Raw genomic sequence first — 19680 nt, 5'->3', positions numbered from 1 at the left:
ATTTTGGAGAGAAAAAACCCAGTTACTCTTGAAGCTTTAAAGTGATTTCATACATCGTAGGTTTCTTTGGATTTGTTCCAATTACTCATGTTTCCATGAAAATACTAACTTCACTATCCTGGTAAATCCAGTCATCTAGGTTTTAAAGTGTTAAGAAACAAGTGTACATTGATTCTGCTTTTTTCTGCATTAATATTTTATCATGAAAGTTGCATGACGCCTTATTAAATATTTTAATTAATTTTTTTTCTGTGCAAGATTCTCATTGTATTGAATCTGAACATCTGCAAGAGTATTGGTTTTTACTTTACATCATTTTTGGGTAGGTTGAACACTATGGAGGATTTGAACCTGCTACCTCCAGATTAGCGTGCCGGTGCTCTACCAACTGAGCTATCTACGATCCCGACCACATCTTGTTGGCCCCCCCCCCCCCCCCCCCCCCCCGGCCCCCAATGTTGGTTCTCATTGCACGGTCTTCTGCGTTCCAGTCAACATTGAGCAGGGGGGGGGGAATGTTTATTGTCAGGTGGAAGTGGACAGGGAATGGTTATTGTAACGTTAGAAATGGGTGGCCCAAGCATTTTTGCCGGGATCGTAGTCCTAATTTATGTCAAGTAAGACAGGAACAACAGGAGTACAATTTGATTTGATAATTTGGGAACATCTGTTTAACAAATGTCATCTCAGCAAACCAGTTACAAACTCTGTAGATAATATGGTATTTTGGACGGTTACCTATTTCTGCTAAGCAAGATTACTTTGCGTTTAGCTGTTTTTTGTGCTTCATGAAATTGGCCGCAGGGGGTAATAGAAGCAATGGCTTTCCAGACATGTTTAAAACTACGCACAAAAAAACACAGAACACTGTACATGAAAGCCCTACATACAAGGAATGGTCGATACTACGATACAAAAGGTGTAGCAACTGTGTGCACAATGCACGCACTCACAATCGTACGTGTTGTACATGCACGTGAAAAACTCTGAAACATATCTACAAATCACGTAAGCTGGCATACCACCCCAAGGGGAATAAAGACTGGAAGTTACTAATCTTAGTTTGGTTACCCCTAAAGGTCACTTTGTCAATGGAATACCTTAACAACAACAATAAAATGTGACTGATGTGACTGATATCAAACATGAAAGGTATTGAATGACAAGCAAATGCAAGCAGTGTTTCTGTACCCAGGTACTTGTATGCAAACACTACTGTATTGTACCTTGTACATGTATCATATATGAAGTTGAAATGCGAAGTGTTTCTCGAATTTGGGCGGAAATTCCAAAACACTGCAAGGTTGAAGCTAAAACAAATTTAATACTGAGGATCAGAGGATCAGACATTTTTTTTTTTTAGCTTTCTGTGAATCTACGCTTGTACATTTAGCATTGTTACAATGTGAAGATTAAGTGTTTACTGAATTTGGTGGAAAAATCCTTAAACATTGTAGGGCTTGTTCAGAACCCCTGTACCTCAAACTTGATACTGTGGACCAGAATTTATTTTTGAAAACTTTCCTTATCCTGCCACCACTTTTTCACTCATTTTACAAAAGTAAATATCTCATGTTGAGTAAACTAGATTCCTATTCTATTGAATAACAAATGAAAAAGGGGAGGCAAGATACAGAAACTTTTCCTTAATTTTTATGAGACTTTTACTAATACTAGCTACATACTATATCTAAAACCTGGCAAAAACTTCGCTGTTTGAATATTTCATCTTACCTTTTCTGAAACAGACTTTGGGGAAACATGGTGCAGTCAAGTTCCACTCCGAACCCCAACTGTCCCCACACCTTTTGATTACAAATATCCTGCTAGCATTAAACAAAAAAACGTTTTTTCTCTCAAACCAAATCTATAAATGGGACCTGAGCTGAGCTATTGACGTACGTAAACAATCCCCACAATGTCTGCATGTGTTGGCAGTTTTGGCACCCATCCCAATTTGAGGTTTATTTTGTTTGCCTATCCTTGCTCTATGGTACATCCTCTGTCCTTTACTCAACGATCAACTAGCACTACTCACTCCACTATGGTTTACAATTGCTGACAAACCCACAGTTGGGAGAGGTGTTTTTCCACTCACTGCTCTGCGCTGAGTGTAAATGCAACGAACAGCTTTCAGCATTTGGGGGTCTATCCCTAATGCAAACAATCTCAGCCAATACCCAGGCTATTGTCATTGTGCATCTTTGTGGTTTAGAACGCTGTGTGTACTCTGGTTGTCAGCTGGTTGCAGGGGAGTTGAGGGGGTGCTTGTCTTCTTTTGTTGGGCTTGAATAATGGTATTCATTAAAATAACTGTACAGCTTCATTACATATTTACAAAAGGATGTAGTAATTGCACCCAAATCCTTTGGAAAAGCTGCCCTTGTGTTCACAGAAGCAATCCTACCACTACTGTTCTTACCATTTTATTTTTGAATTATGGATTTCATTTAAATAACTGTACAGCTTCATTACATATTTACAAAAGGATGTAGTAATTTAGAAAGCTTTTGAAAAGCTGCCCTTGTGTTCACAGGAGCATTTCAACCACTATTGTTCTTACCATTTTTATTTTTGAATTATGGATTTAATTTAAATAACGGTAAAGCTTTATTACATTATTTACAAAAGGATGTAGTAACTGCACCTGAAATCATTTAACTGTGGAAGAGCTGCCCTTGTGTTCACAGGAGCATTTCTAACCAGTCTTACCATTTTTATTTTTGAATTATGGAATTCATCTAAATAATGGTAAAGCTTTATTACATATATACAAAAGGATGTAGTAATTACATCAAACATTGTTTAACAATGGAAGAGCTGCCCTTTTGTTCACGGGAGCATTTCTACCAGTCTTAAAAAATTGTATTTTTTTAAATTATGGAATTCAAAGCTTGTTTACAAAAGGATGTAGTAATTGCACCCAAATCATTTAACAATCAAAGCTTGCATTCACAGGAGCATTTTCTACCCTTCTTACAATTTGTTTTTATTCTTCAAAACCCTTTCCACAAAATGACAAGCAACCTTGATGAAATTAACTAATGTTCGGAGGAGGTTACACTTCTGCTTTTTGATACATGCACAAAAACAGTTTCTTAAACTGGAGCAACCAACAACAAGGCTATAACAAGTTTAATTTTGCAAAAACTGTTAAATATCCTCATGTTTTGACCCCAGTAGAGTATTTCCAAATGCTAAACATAATTGACATCAGTATAAAGAGAAGACAACAAAAATAATCCACCTATCTGTTCAGTATATTCTTTTCAAACTTAACTATGACTCTTGCATATGAGTCCAAAACTTTATTTTGCACACACCTCAAATTCAAACTGTATTTACCATATGTAAATTTCTACTGAAAGAATTGATCCTCTTACTGCATAATCTTCTTTATAAACCCCAAAACAGGATGGCTGCAAGTCCATGTCAAGTAGTGGGGTAAATACTTGTCTAAGCAGCATCACGCATAACCCCTATGTACACCTAGCAAACATTGAATCCACAACTATACTCTTAAAGTACCACCAGACACCAATGGCAGCATTTTCAAATTAAGGCAAAGCATACCTTTGGTTTTTGGAACTGTTTAATCCTATGAAGTGTAGATCTTTACAACAAAACTTACATGTGAAATTAATTTTTCATTTCAGAAAATTCTGCTTAACAAATGCCCTTGCTAAGCAAGAAATGAGTGGGGTACCAGTCACAGCAATGGCAAATGTAAGGTATTTTGGCCGGTAACCTATTTTTGCTAAAACATTGAATCCACAACCACACTTTAAATTCCACCAGTTATCAATGGCAGTCTTTTCATTTTAATTTGAAGCCAATTCTGCTTATCACATTCCTTTGCTAAGCAAGACATGAGTAGGGTACATTTAAGGTATTTTGGCTGGTAACCTATTTTTGCTAAGCAACAGTTTTCTGTGCTTTTCTGTGCAATATTTGTGTGCTTTTTTAACTTGGGCACTGCTGTCACTGTACTTGTAGTTGGGAAGCGATCAGGCGTTGAGCTATCTTTCTCAAGGACCAACTGGTCTCCATAAGGATTCGAACCCGAAGCCATCAAGACAGAATTTTATGATCTGGGCTCAAGTTCATCTACTTAAAGACACTTGACTCTATTGGTAATTGTCAAAGACAAGCCTTCACAGTTGGTGTATCTCAACATATGCATACAATAACAAAAAGGGGCACTGGGTTGCTTGGGTAAAACTCCCGAATCTCCCACCACATTCGAACCACACCCATCAGATTTTAACTAAACTGCGTAAAAAAAACACCCCAGTAAAATCTCATCCTTCCTGGCGCAAAATGCCCAACAGTGATAAAAAATACTACACGCTGGATTTTCTGACAACTTAATAAAACAACCACCCTGTACCACCAACCACCCCAAGGTCAAAGGTAATCCTTAGTCTCCCACCACCAGCCGCTAATGATTTTATAAGGACATCCCTTCCTTGTTGTCCCTTTTTTCCATGACAAGTTAATAAAACAACCACCCTGTACCACCATCCACCCCAAGGTCAAAGGTAATCCTTAGTCTCCCACCACCAGCCGCTAATGATTTTATAAGGACATCCCTTCCTTGTTGTCCCTTTTTTCCATGACAACTTAATAAAACAACCACCCTGTACCACCATCCACCCCAAGGTCAAAGGTAATCCTTAGTCTCCCACCACCAGCCGCTAATAAGTTTATAAGGACATCCCTTCCTAGTTGTCCCTTCTTCCCATGATATAGACCAGAATTATCCTCCTTCCTACTGCCTGGGGAAGTCTTGAGATAGAGACTAATGCAGGAGGAAATGAGATTCTGATCGGGGTTGCTTCTCAAGTGTTGGCTTTCTTGTGCAAAAACATTACCAAAAAGTACACTGAGTTCGATTTAATAAAATTTGATTTATCTTAAAGACTACAGAGTTTGCCCTTAATATTTTTAGCTTACTTGGTCCGCAAGACCAGTTGTCATTTCACTACTCCATCAGCTTTTTCACTTGTCAGTTTTCAAGAAATTAGGGATGTTTTTCAATCTTAGACCAGTCCTTTGACTGTTTCTTCGATGTTTTAACTGGCATTTGGCCATCGGACCACTGTTAAGAGAAAAACACTAGTTAACAATTCCAAGGAAACGATAGCACTTAGCGAGGGGGGCCCTATACTGAGTGTTAATTGGTGGGTATACAGCAATTATCCCACATAAAAAATATTCATTTGAATTGAAGTTAGAGAGCTTCGATCCCTTTGTTCAGGTAGACACAAAGGAGGGGGTAACGCTTACCCTCCTGGCCACCCCCCACCCTCACCAACAACCCCACCCCTGACGATAGGCGTCACATGGCCCTCTCAAGGAGGAAGCATGGTCGAATTTGATATGATACCGAGCGTGGCGACAGCCATGATTCAATGCAACAAGAGTGACTCAGGACGGATTACGGTCAATAAAAACAAAGTATCCCTGAAAATTTTGGGGACGTTGTCAGGGTTGGCCATGAGAGTATAATTTCCTCCTGGATGGGGGGCTTTGTAATTTGATCTTAAAGAGGCATCTTTATATTGTTGGCGGCGTTAGATTGTGTTTTTCTATGGCTATAATTGCATCAGCAGGGTCTGAAACCTTTGCTATTGGATTAAACAGGGTACTCAATGTAAAAAATATAAAAAAATGTTTTTCTTTCTCTGAAACTGGTTGGTGGGTCAAAAGAAATAACTGAAATATACTTTTTAGTTAAAAAAAAACCCAGCTGGCCAAGATCATCCACTTCATTCCTTGTTAAACTACAAAGTTGTGTGTTTAATTAAGCAAGGAAAAGCCAACAAAAAAACTGTTTTTTTAGGGTTGAACAAAGAACAAATATACTAGAGCTGGATTCGAACCAAAGGCCTTCAAATCAACGTGTCGGCGCTCTACCAACTTAGCTATCTTGTGCTAGATGTTTGTGGTCACCCTATTAAGAAAATATCTTTATTCGCGGGGGGGGGGGGGGGGGACAATAGTTTTAAATTATCATCAGACAACCATCTTGATATGTCATCGAATTGAGTGGTAATGTTCAAAACTTTATATAGTTCTTCACTACATGCTTCAACCCGGCCCAACCCTACCCAGACAGGAAATCTCCATCTTTAAATTAGTGCTAATTAGTTTTTTTTATATTTTCCTGTCAGACAGAGCTTGACACTTTGATCTTTCACCCTCTTCTGATTGATCTCGAACAGAGTGGGGGTGTCATTTTAAAATAAATCGCAGCGGCAGTATCTCTGTCAGATTGTATCAAAATTTAGAACCGGCTCGTTAGTCATAAATTGTTTGCTGTCTGCCTGTACTTTCTTAAACAAACATTACAGAATTTCGTAAGAAAAAAAAACTCCTCTAAGATCACAGATTTACATAAAACTTACACAGTTTATTGATGATGATAGTAAAAACAATAAAACATCCCTTGAAATATTTCTGTCTGAAATGTCATATTTGATAAGAAATAAACAAAACTAAATTCCAATTTGGAGTTTATAGCTCAGTGAGTGTTTTATTCATTTTTTTTTTAATCGATGTCATGCAAAATGTGTTTTCGGTTTTTAGTTATTTTTTCATGACCAAGATGGCAGATCGATCTCAAACTTCTACAAGTTTGTCAGTTTATGTATATGGTGGATTACATAAAGTGCTTACACTGCCAGCAACTGTTTTGTAAGCAAAACCCAATTCTGTAATGTTCCTTTAAGAAAGATTTTTATCAAAAACCCTGCTCCACTATGTGATGGTGATTTTCGATATCATGGATTATGTGTAAGTGTTATTTCCCTTGAACCAATTTTCCTGCCCTGTCTTTTCCGCTTAAGCTTCACCATGAAGAATAATTTGCAGAAAGCATTTTCCAAGAGAGTTTCTTTTCTGTCCTTGTTGAAACATTTCTCTACACTCAGTGAATGTTTTTAAAAAGGGAAGATGAAATGGTTGTTTTTGTGCTCTCCATTGTAACTCGTTTAAAGAAACAACTTTACAAAATTTGTTGTTTAAAAACACCAAATTAAAGTAAAGTTTTAAATATTTTAATTGAACAATTTCACATATGTAGCAGCACGAACATGCACAGATTCACCAGTCTGTGCCCTAACACAGAAAAAGACTTGTCCCCCCAAAAAGATCTTTTGGTGGAGGAGATGGCAAGGCAAGTGTGCTCTTGGGTAGTTCTAAGCCCATGGCAGGCCTGGAATTACATGCAGACCACAAAGGCCATGGCCACAGTGCCTCTTGTATTGGCCTTGGTGCACTTCAAAAGTTTCCCATTGACTTTAAGATTATTAAATAGAGGTGCCCTTTGCAAAATCAAAACGGCCCATGCCCTTTTCTACATGTTCATAGATGAAATTCCAGGCCTGCTTGGCAGCCAGACTTGTATTTTAGTAAGGAGCTCTAGTAAATAAATAGGTGAAATATCTTGGCACAACGTACCGTGCAGATGTATGACTTTATAAGAATCTTTTTTTAGGTTGAGGTCTGTTAAGTTGTGAGTCAACAGGTACTGATCCCTTGAATTCCTGTAGTCAAGTGTTAAAAGATATTTCTTGTGAGCGGAGTTCGACTCATGTGGAAGAGAACCAATCAAGATTAGCTTCAGCTATACTGAATGCGGTCATGTTTTTAGCATTCTTTACAAAGTACTAAAAGTATTCTTTGCAAAGTATACCTTTGGTTTTTTTAACCAATCGGTCGTTTTAATTCTATATAAATAAAGACGTATACAATACAACTAACACAGCGAAAATTTAATTTCAAAAGGTGGTTGCGTTCTTGAGTTATCACCAAAAAATCTGAGAATGTGTCAGAAAATCCCTGTATAAGAATGCAAAAGTGTTACTGACAGCTGACAGTAACGCTTCTCAAAGTTAATTTTGGGGGTTTTAAAACTGATATTTTGTTGACATAACCACATTACTTCAAAGTTAATTTTTTCTCACAATGCTTCAAAGGCTACTATTGAAAGCTGGGGTAGGCTTCCAACCAATTTTTTTGAGTGATTATTACCAAAGGTATACCTTCCCTTTATCTATTGGCTGTTTAAAGCCATTATACACTTTCGGAATAGAAGAAAAAGAAAAAAAAAATGCACAGATTTCCAAATTACTTACAGGGTTTACAGAAGGTAATGGTAAACGACTTCTCTTGAAATATTGTTCAATGAAATGCTTTACTTTTTGAGGAAACATTAAAACAATTATCAGTTCTCGACATCGAGAATTACGGATTATAGTAAACACATGTCATGACACGGCGAAACGTGCGGAAACAAGGGTGGGTTTTCCCGTTATTTTCTCCCCACTCCGATGACCAATTGAGCCTAAATTTTCACAGGTTTTTTTTTTTCAATATAAGTTGTGATACACGAAGTGTGGGCCTTTGGACAAACTGTTTACCGAAAGTGTCCAATGGCTTTAAGCACCCGACCTAGTTTTGCATTTCTTTTTTTAAATTTAAGAAAGGGCAGATAACCACAAAGGAAACACATAGGGTATATCCCAAAAACCTCAAACCATTTCAGTTTTTACAACATTCACAATGAAAGGTCAAATTACATGTTTACATCCTCAACAACCGTCCTATCGCCCCCACCAAAACAAATCCAAGTTACACCCTTCTTCAAAGCACCTGTATAGCCAGAGGAGAGAAATCCCTTGGTGACTCGGGTGGGTTACAAAAATACCATTTGCCCCTCAGCACTCCTGGGGCACAGCATGTTCCTTAATACGTTTACATATTTTTCCACCAAGTTGTTCACTTTTCACAACTTCCTTCCTGAGAATATTTCAAACACCCATCTGAGAATGTTCCTACTCGGAAGCGATTTTTGGCAAATAAAGATAAGCTGTTCAGTCTCGATCACCCCCAAGACAGCCGGGCAAACAAAATGAAGTCCCAGCCCAAAAAAAAATTTGAAAAAAAAAAAAAAAAAAAAAAAAAAAGATTACACATGAGGTAACATGAAAGTCATGCTTGTATGTTGACAAATCTTGATGCATCACCAACGGCACCAATAAATCTCCAGAGACTACAAATTTTATGTGCGGCAGACATTCTAGGAAATGGTATGGTTCCTGTGAAAATTATCAACGATCGCAGAAAATTGTGCCAAGTAGCCTACACCCAACGCTTTACTCGCATGAGGATTGAATAGGATTGATAAATGATACTCTGAAAATAACTTCATCATGTTGCTTGTCCCTTTTTTTCCCGGGAAGATCGAGGTAATGTTAGGACATGGTGTGAGTCAGACAACACTCATCTCTGACAGAACTCTTTACACTCCAAGACAAAACCGTAGTCCGCCAGAAATTTAAATGTGCTGCAGTTTGTAAAAAATTGCTACAGGTGCATCATCTTCAATCTTATAAGCTCTTCATTGGCTCCCAGTGCATAACATCTGTTCCCCAGGTATACTTGAAGTGGCTGCAAAGTTTACAGGACTGGGCATTTTCAGAATAAACTGTTAGTTTGAAGAAACTGCAGCCTTCATTTTGACCAAGGACCCGGAAGTTCAATAAACTATTCCTTCCCAATTTCTCGACAACAAAAGATTGAAGAAAAATTGCCATCCTAATTTCTCGAAGAAGAACTCTGTATTTTTTTATTTGGTTTTTACCCACATGCACCGATGTGCGTTAGTTTAGCACTGTATACTCAGTACTTCCCCGCACTCTGTGAACAAAAACCACCGGCATATTTCTGAAAAACTTTGAGGATTTCAAGACATCGTATTTCTCAATTCTCTTGAGCTTTAAGAAATCTTTGTTCCCTAAAGCTGAAGGCAACTTCCCATTAAGTTTGTTGGCCTCTGTTTTCACTGCCTTTATTATAAACGTTAAAACCTCCAGGTTTATAAACACTGTTTTTCAACTGATGTTTGATGATATTGGACAATCAAGGAAGAGTGGCGATTTCTAACTCAAGGCAAACTGTGCTATTTAATTTCCCATAGGATATATCAGTAACCTAGATTATATGAAGGATATCTTGGAAGAAGCTGTTTTGTGTGGGAGTTGGGAAAATTGATGTTTGAGTTCCCAGAAGGTAATCAGCAGAAGAAAGCTAAAATTAGAGCAACACCTTCAATACACTTATGATTAATTGGCCACCGTGGTCCAGTGGTTGGACTGCAGGGCTTCCAATCACAAGGTTGTGGGTTCAAATCCTACAAGCTGACTGTGGTCCAGTGGTTAAACTGCAGGACTTGCAATCACAAGATTGTAGGTTTGAATCATAATAAGCTCACCGCTGATTTCACAATGACTAGAATAAGTAATGGCATCTAGCTGTGCATTCATAATCACAGATGTTAAACCGTTGTTTGAATTACAGAGAGATTGGCTGTTGCCAAATTGATGTTTATATATACTTGTGGGAGTTTTCGGAGTTCCCTTAATGGGAAGATCATCTAAAATAATATAAAAAAAAAACTAATGAGAAATGATCATTTATTTTTTTAATGAAAAGATGGCTTGATGACAATAAGTGAAAGTTCATAAATGCACAAAAGAAAATGCCTTTATGTCATCAACTGCTCAACATTTTAGTCTCTTAGGGACTTCCTTAATCTATGTTCACTTCTAAGAGCCTTTCTATACACTTTTCTTGCAAAATCTGTTTGTCAAAATAAATCTACATTCACACACAGTCCGAGCTTAAAACTTTCCCCAGTATAAGGATAACTCATGTCTGAGATGAAACAAACAGATGTATCATAACAAATCCCAAACTACCGTTAATTCAAGATGACAGTAACTGACTCCTGGGCATTTGATTCCGTTATTTGTTCATGAACCGCAAGTCTAGGGATTTACTCACTAAAAACTAAAAAAGTGTTCAAGAAAGACTTGTCAGAGTCCATCAGACTAAGTTTCCTGGGAATGTTTTTTTGAGAATGAGTTGTCCTCTCACCACAGGGCAAGCTCAGTAGTTTAATGTTAAAGGCTGAAGGGCCCGGGTAGATTGATTGCACATAGCATCATCGACCATCATATTCGATGATAAACAACGTGAAAAGTACATGCATGTACGTAAAACGCGCTGCTCACAACTCTCAGCCAATGATAGCCAGCTCATGCCTGCACATTTCATCAAAGATGGCAGTCGATGATGTCATGTGCAATCCTTCTCTAGATAGTAAAGTAGTCAACAAGAAGCTAAGCAAACAAACTGTCACAGTATTTTTTACCAGAGGATAAAATCCATAAACGTTTAGTGAATTGACAGCATGTACGCGCATCTCTGGCTGCAGCATTCTCGAATGGACACCGACATTCAGAAATCTGAGAAACAACGGTGCACAAGTTGTTTCTCAGACTCGAATGGTTTTGGGTGAACAATTTTCCAAACCATGTTACCTCAAAGGGAATCGTTTCTCAAACTAGTTTACATGTATACTATCAACAGCTGCAGTGCTTCTCACCAAGTAAGCTTTGATGGTCCTGAATTTTGGGAGTTTTTACCAATCTATGAGCCTACCTTAAACTTTCTTTCTGAAAAATTCTATGCTTAACACCTTTATGAAGTTGGACAAGTAGCGGCTTACCAAGACATTTTGAGCTTAAATGATCATCGGTCTTTAATTGTTAAAGTCAGCACAAATTTTCTTTGCAAGCTGTATTATTAGCAAACAATTATAATGCCAAAGTGCAAACAACTTTTCTCACATGTGCATTAATAATTAGAAATATGATAATTTATAACCAGAATTTTCTGCAAATGTAAGCATAATTTTCTGGGGGCAGAAGACTTGGCGAGTTTGACAATTGGTCATACATATGCCTGATTACAGTTGACTAAGTTGGTTTCCTGCTTATGGAGGGAGGGGGGTGTCACTATGGGGTTAGGTAGAGAGGAGTTCAAGCCAAGTTCAAGAGGTCTTCTGTACTAAGACCTGTCATCACTAGAAAGCCAATACCCCCATGGGTAACTCCGAAGAACCCTTGTCCTTTCTACTGCAGTACCAACTGCATCCATATGGAAGGTGTGAAAACTCTAATCATCTGTCAACCTAAGTTTATTAAAGAGCGATTTGGGGGAACAAACTGAACAGTGTATTGATTAGTGGATGAGTTCCGAGTGCTGAGAATTTTCACAGTTTTGGATGATTCAAAGCAAATAATATATAAGGTGTCAAGGATGTGTGTAAACTCTGAATCTTAAAACTGAATGGGCCTTTTGAGAAGTTTTATTTTTTTCAAAAACGAAATCTGCTTCTACCAGCTACAAAATTCAAATTTTACTTGTTAATTATGTAGATCGGATTTACATGAATCTCCTGAAAACATCGCCCTGAGACTTTCACTTTTTTTCCCTCAAAAACCTGAAGACTATTGAAGCTGAAACTTTGACAGGTAAGTTATATTACATACATCTTCATTCACAATGAGTGGGGATTCGTGTCATGGCCAAAAACTTGGATCTACAAAAGGTATCAAAACCCTTTAAATCTTGCTCTCCCCGTACCTGGCACTAGTGGCAGACAGAGTAAATCTAACCACCATGGTTCTATTCAGACACGTTATAACTTATTATTCTTATTATACAAACTTGCTGACTCATCCCAAATTGAAGGCTTCTCTCCGATGCCAGAGGTAACCAAATCTTTTCTCTTTGCTATCCAAAAACCGGATCAGTTAATTTAAGAAATTTCAACTTAAGTAAATTTGACTTTAACTGGTTAATGAGGAGCAGATTTTTTAATTGACGCAGGACTCGAGATGAAATTACACAGACTTGGAAATCACTCATCGAGTCATTGTTCGGGGATTTCCTGTAAGACTAATCAACTGCGGTAAGAAATCTTGATTTCATTTATGGTTCGACCGGAGAGAGAGAGACTGGTTACCTGGAGTAAAACCGGTAGAAACTGGTAAGAAAAGTCAGGAAGATGAACCAAGTGAAGGCACATGGTATGAATCAATGTAATTTTGTAGTGCTACTACTTGTACAACAAGTTGGTCTGTACTGAAAAAAACTTGAAGCCTTTCTCAGGCATCTGAAAGCACACAAATCTGTGCCAAAACTGTGTTTTTTTCTTTCATTATTTTCTTGCAACTTCAATGACCAATTGAGCCCAAATTTTCACACATTTGTTATTTTATGCATGTTGGGTTACTTGTTGAGAATACTAGTCTTTGACAATTACCGAATGTGTCTATTGCTTTTAAACATGTACTGATGACGTTCATACACGTGTGCTGGTAAATGCCAGCACATGATGCACATTACAACAAAATAAACAATGTCAGCCTAATTCAGACTTCCCCAAAACAATAAAGACTCTTAAGCAATGCCTTTGCTACTGCTGAGACTGACCGTCTCTCCGACAAACATTAACGCAAAGTTCTCTGTAGAAATCCATCAAGTACAATTTCTTCTATAGTCCTATCAACATACCACATATATATATCAATGCTCTACCTCAAGAGACACTAAAGTTCCATTCATTGAAAACAATTTTCCCCGAGAAACATTTTTAAAACCGGATTCCATTATGACCCAATCCTATCTGTAGAGAAACAGCACATGGCCAAACAACTCAAAGTTTCTAGGAACTTTGCCAAGTCGGCAGTCTTTCCTCTGTTTGCAAGAAACTCTTTTTAAAGAAAGTGCAACGATAAGCTTTTTGCATCTTTTGTACTTTCCATGATTCAAATCGCCGTCAACAGAGTGAGGCCGGAGGGGGAAATAGTCTGGGTCCTTTCTCATGTACTCAAAGAGGCGGCACTATCCATTTAGGGTTACCAGACCAAAGATGGCTGAACCATGATAATGGATTGTGAGAGGTTTAGAGTACCGAACCTTTGTCATTAAGGCACTCGGGAGACTTTATAGAGTGCACAAAATGCCTTAAGTGTTACTAAGACGGATGCGACTTCAAAAACAACGAAAAACCCAAAGCAGGGAAACAAATCTGATCTGATGTCGACCGTTGAGACTGTAGTGAGACGTTAATCTATTTTGAAAGCTGGTTGGGTCACAGTACTAAGATTCATCCTAAGAGAAGGGCTCAAATTCGGGTGGGAGATACCCACAAGACTGAAGGACTTGTCGCTCAACATTTTTAATAGACCAAAATTTATTTTACAAAACCAGAACCAACATGAGTTGAGTAAGCACTAAGAAAAAATAATGCATCTTATTTCTCTTATGTGTGTACTGTAAGAGCTTTGATGCTCCTGACATTTCCCAACATTTTTACTAGACCAGTATTTGTTTTACAAGAGCAGAATCAAAATGAATTGAGCAAGCACTAAGAAAAAAAAACTGTCTAGTGTGTCTTATATGTAAGTGAACTTCGACACTCAACAGAATTGACAGATATTTATCCGACTCTTAAAGGCAATATTTGTTCACAAAGATATTACACAATAAGGTAGCCACGCATCATGTTGTTAAAAAAAAACCACAAGACCACCGGACTTGTCCAGTCATGAGCTTATAGACAAATCCAGGTGCGCACCGGGTGCACAGGTATTGAGCACCGCACGCCACTGCTGCGGTGTCTTCAATGCCTAGTTTGTGCACAACAAGACACCGCAGTTTTCAATAGAAGGCGCTACCAATTTTGTTTTGTCGGATTGGTCTATAGACCGTATTGAATAAACCCTTTTTTACAATGAAAGTCGCCACGGTCAAACCGTATGCGCGTCCAAACACGTACATCAATGAAGCACGCAACACGCAGCATTCCTGGTTAGATTTCTACTGCACATGCTCGCACACACCCATGCACACGCCCACAGACGCCATCTTGTAGGGCAGATATTTGAACGGTGACATCATATTCAATACGGTCTATTGGCCCAACACTAAAATTACTGGCCTGAGGCCTGGTGTCCAGTGTTCAGGGATGTGATAGGCTGTTGAAAAAAAAATTAACTCTGAGCGCAAAGCGCGAAAGCATGCGAGCTCGAAAACTTGCAAGCATGAAGCCCAATATTAACATTTATCTTTGTTTTAAAGGCAGTGGACACTTTTGGTAATTACTCAAAATAATTGTTAGCATTAAACCTTTCTTGGTGACAAGTAATGGGGAGAGGTTGATGGTATAAAACATTGTGAGAAACAGCTCCCTCCGAAGTGCCATAGTTTTCGAGAAAGACGTAATTTTCCACAAATTTGATTTCGAGACCTCAGATTTTAGAACTTGAGGTCTCGAAATCAACCATCTAAACGCACACAACTTCGTGTGACAAGGGTGTTTTTTCTTTCATTATTATTTCGCAAGTTCGATGACCGATTGAGCTCAAATTTTCACAGGTTTGTTATTTTGTGCTGTTGTTGAGATACACCAACTGTGAAGGCTAGTCTTTGACAATTACCAATAGTGTCCAGTGCCTTTAAAAAGCCCTATTCTGCAATCTGGGGCGTTATTATATGGTTATATCTCCATTTCTTCTAGAATTTGATCTTAAAAAAATGGAGAAATCACATCCCTGAGTGTTCCAAATCACAGGCTAGTTGCACAGTTCAGATAAAATAAGATTCAAACCAGAAAATGTGGTTTCTCTGCCAAGTATTTGATCACTAAACTACTTCTGATGGCTATGCTAGAGGCCTAGATAATAAATCTTCTAGAGTAGAAAACTTTCTTCCAGCGAGTTTCCACTACCTTGTTTGGTACGACCGTTAGTAAACCACAATTCTATTTTGATCTCCATTTTAAATGATCTACAGATGTGAAGACCACAATTTGTAACGGACGTGTATTTTGCAATCATGTGATACTTCTGGTGCCATGAAACATGATGGTGAATGTTATAAACTCATGCCCTAACGTATCCATATTATATAAATAAATAAAAATCCATAAAACAGTCAAATCATCGGGTAAATTTGATTACAAGTTTCCTTACATGCATAATTTCCTTTTTACATACAGTGTTTTTCCCAAAGGTGGACACCTTACCTGATGTAGAATGAAGATAAAAAATTTATGCTGAGGTGCTGTAGTTTTCACAAAAAAAATATTTTTTTCTCAAAAGACAAACATTATTTTAGCATGTGAAACAAATTTTTGTGAGATTGTTTTACTCATTTCTCAAAAACTACAGCACCTCAGCTAGTAAAGCTTTCTACTATCATTATATGTGGACATTGTGTTTTGTGTTACAAAAAGTACCCAAATCCTTTAACGTCACCACATTATATATACAAAAAATCAATCGTCAGGGTAATTTGATTACAAGTTTCCTAATAGGCATAATTTTTCTTTAATACGCAGTGTTTTTCCCAAAGGTGGAAAACCTTTCCTGATGTAGAATTAAGATTAAAAAATTGGAAATTTCTAACTACTTATTGATTGAGACCACTTACCTGTGGGGTTGAGCAACATTTTCCACATCCCTGGGGAGGAGGACCTTCCCACCGTACAAAGGGCTGGTGTTCTCCTTGCCGTGATTCAACCTGGTTGACACACGCGGGGAGCTGCCGGGGGTCGAGTGCTGGCTTGAGATGCTCTCCGAGTCCGACGTACTGGACGCTGTCTGGCTGAGGGTTTGGTGGTGGTGCCGTAAACGATGACGGTGCTTCCTCTAACAAAAGAACAAAAATATCACACGGAATTAAACAAATATATAATAGATGTTAAATTTGCGTCGTGATAAAGATTATTAATTTGGGTTTTAACCTTGTACACCGATGTGTGTAAGCACTGTTTACTCAGTACTTTTCCGAGGTCTGTGAACAAATGGTATTTTACTAGGGAGGGGTTCGAACCCACGACATTTGCAATTCTAGAGCAGTGTATTACCAACTAAAATCCTTGCATCAGTAAACCCTACTAACCGGGTACATCGTACATGTTAAAGAAACAACAGTAAAATTTAGCACCCTTATGCCTCAAAGAAAATAAAAAACCAAAAAATTAACTAAAATGAGATTACAAGACTCAACAAAATGCTTCAAAAGTAAAGCTAGAAGTTTTATAATGAGTGTAAGTACACAATCTCGTTCCCAGGGGTGATCGAAGATTCTTGTCTTGTAAAATAAAGTCTGGTCCAGTAACATTTTGTGCTAAAAGCCCTGCCATCTTGTGGAATTTAACTTGTTTACCTCCTACTTTAACATTAACCTTTTTAGCTCAAACTTGTGGTGGTGCACCCTCCCCCTCCCCCACACTAATAGAGTCTAAAGCTAATTGTTTCCAATAAAAACTAAATCCAATTTTAACAGATACTACGCACAAATTGTAAATATTCCCTGATGGATACAGTGAGGAAAGCCAAAGAGAGGTGCCAGCCAAAACCTGTCAAACGCCTACAAAACACATCCATTGATTTATTTCCATTTCTGTGATTTATGCTTTCGATTTAAGTTGAGACACCTCTTACTCCTCTTCTGTATCCATACTTTTTCCTCTCTTTATGGCAAAAGAAATAGTCCAGAAGGATATTTGGAGTTAAAGGCATGGAATTGTAAGACGAAAACAAAAAAATTGGGGGGTCGTTTAGCCTTTGAGAAAGACTCTGCTGGGGTCGAAACAATTTTGGGCATAATATCAATCAATATAACATTTATTGCCACATTCACATCACATGGAGGCATCATCTTAAAAGCCGAGGCTTGTGGCGGATGTGCCCGTTACAAGATTACAGCACAAAACAGGATAACAGCACTAAATAGACGAATAAAAAAATACTAACTGCTACGGTAGATAACTACATAAAGGTTTAATCATGGTTAAACAAGATAAATAACTGGAAAATATTTTCACAACTACATTACTTCAAAGTGAAATGTTCTCAAACTACTTTCAACTATCAAAAGCTGCTGTATGCTTCAAACTAAAGTTTGCATTGCCATTAATTTTAAGAGTGATACACCAAATACTCTACGGCATACATGTACATGTACACTTTTTACAACAAGGAGCTTATTCTAAAAGTGAGCTTACATAACTTTTTACACATTCTCTTTAAGATTCCAACTTAGAAAGGCAGTATAATCCAGATCTTGTTTGGCTATCGAAGGAAATTCTTGCAAGATTTTAAAGTCAAAAGGTCAAAATTCAGCTGCATTTTAGATTTGTTATTTTTTATTATTTTTTTATTCAATAAGCTAAGGTGAACTTTTAAATTGAATCAAGTCAAAAATCTAATGCTGACAACCATGGATTCGCAGAAGAGTTACATGTCTGTCTTATTAATTATTTATGGTTTTGTTGAGTTGAGTGGGAATGCTATAAATGTCTACTAGAGGCGGTGTACTGGAAACGTTTTGGTTTTCTCAGGAATAACGGTGTTTGAAATTTCCCCCCCCCAAACTGTCCCAGATAAAACTCTCATTGAAAGCACTTCATTCCGCCTTCCCTGCCCTCTCAAGGAATTTGCAAGTATTTTAAATTATTTTTTCCCTCAACAACACAAATAAAATACCGAAACATGAAAGACACTTAAATGTTGAAAGTTTTCATGTACAAAAATGCAACAAAAAAGGTAAGTGGCCCGACGTTTCAACCCTTGCAGTCTCTCTTTCTAGAAGACAGAATGATTTTTTTTATCAATTGAATGATTTATATCGACAGCTTGAGAAGCAGTCTCCCCCTCCCTTAAAAATAATTTGGGTTGAAGGGGGAATGTTAAAAAGGCACAGGAAAGAGGTACAGACAATACACAGGTTAAGCACTGCCCCCCTCTACTATAGTGACTCATGGCTGGAGATCGGACAGGTAGTAGGGTTATAACCACAGGTTCTCAGCTTGGGTCTACATGCCTTTAGAATCTCTAGATTTTTATCGCATGGGGCTTTTTTTCTCTAAAAATACACCTAGGGCTGAGCTCGTCAGGCGACATGCCTTATTCTGGAATTATAGGATTACTTTGGAGGGCCATGGACTCCTCTGTGGCCCCTTGCCTTCGCCTTGGTGCCCCTACAAGCTTCACTTGAAGATGTTTCAATGAAAGTGCACTTTGCATATTAAAAATGGCCTTGCCCTCTCAGAGATGAAATTCTGGATGCCTGTGAGCCCACATGTGCAACATGACAAAATTGAGAGGGCAGTATTCATATTTGGACATGACTGTGATCAGCAATTTTTATTTTTCAATCAATCATGGCCATATGGATCCTACCTACAAGGTACCAGTTATTTCAATGCTTTGGTCATCATTCTTTACCTTACAAGGTTAGCACCAAGGTTTATAGCGTCAAACTTTTGAAATTTTGCAAACATGGTGAAGTGTGCCTGCATTACCTATTAAAAAAATATTGTCGTTTAAAAAATTCAATATTTTTGAAGTTTGAGCATGCAGCGATGAATACAGAAACACATGGTACAAAAATGAAGTCTTTGTCAGTTGGGTAACAATAACAAGTAATACTCAGAATAGAATTCCAAACCGATTTTCACAGACAAATGAAATTATGTTGTTTCTGATAAATTACAGTCAAAAAAACGAAAAAGAACACTCTACAAAAACTTCCCCCCAAACTGCATGTATTCCATTGGGAATCTACGCGGTTAACATCAAACTCCCTGGACTCACGTCAAGAAATAATGACAAGAATAGGAACATCCTGTCAGTGAATTTATCCTAAATCCACAAAACCAAACCTCTTATCCACCTGCAACATCAACGCAGGTCAGTGACCCCGGCATACCTTGTGGTTACTGGGAATTGGAGGTCAAAGGTTATCTGGTAA

The 19680-nt window shown here is 37.9% G+C and overlaps 1 protein-coding gene across 3 annotated transcripts in view; it reads right to left on the bottom strand.

Annotated features, from left to right (window-relative positions):
- Positions 1 to 19680, bottom strand: part of LOC139941522 (uncharacterized) — a 103612-nt gene that overhangs the window by 59049 nt on the left and 24883 nt on the right. For 2 of the 3 annotated variants that reach the window (XM_071938060.1, XM_071938059.1), the window contains exon 6: positions 16354 to 16571. In XM_071938060.1, the coding sequence (XP_071794161.1) occupies positions 16354 to 16571 (218 nt within the window). Of the gene's footprint in view, positions 1 to 1734; positions 2140 to 16353; positions 16572 to 19680 lie in introns of those variants that run through there. The other variant, XM_071938061.1, reaches the window with a different exon arrangement.

This window comes from Asterias amurensis, chromosome 9 (genome assembly GCF_032118995.1).
Source record: "Asterias amurensis chromosome 9, ASM3211899v1".
NCBI lineage: Eukaryota > Metazoa > Echinodermata > Asteroidea > Forcipulatida > Asteriidae > Asterias > Asterias amurensis.
This window is presented reverse-complemented; position numbering and strand designations above follow the sequence as displayed.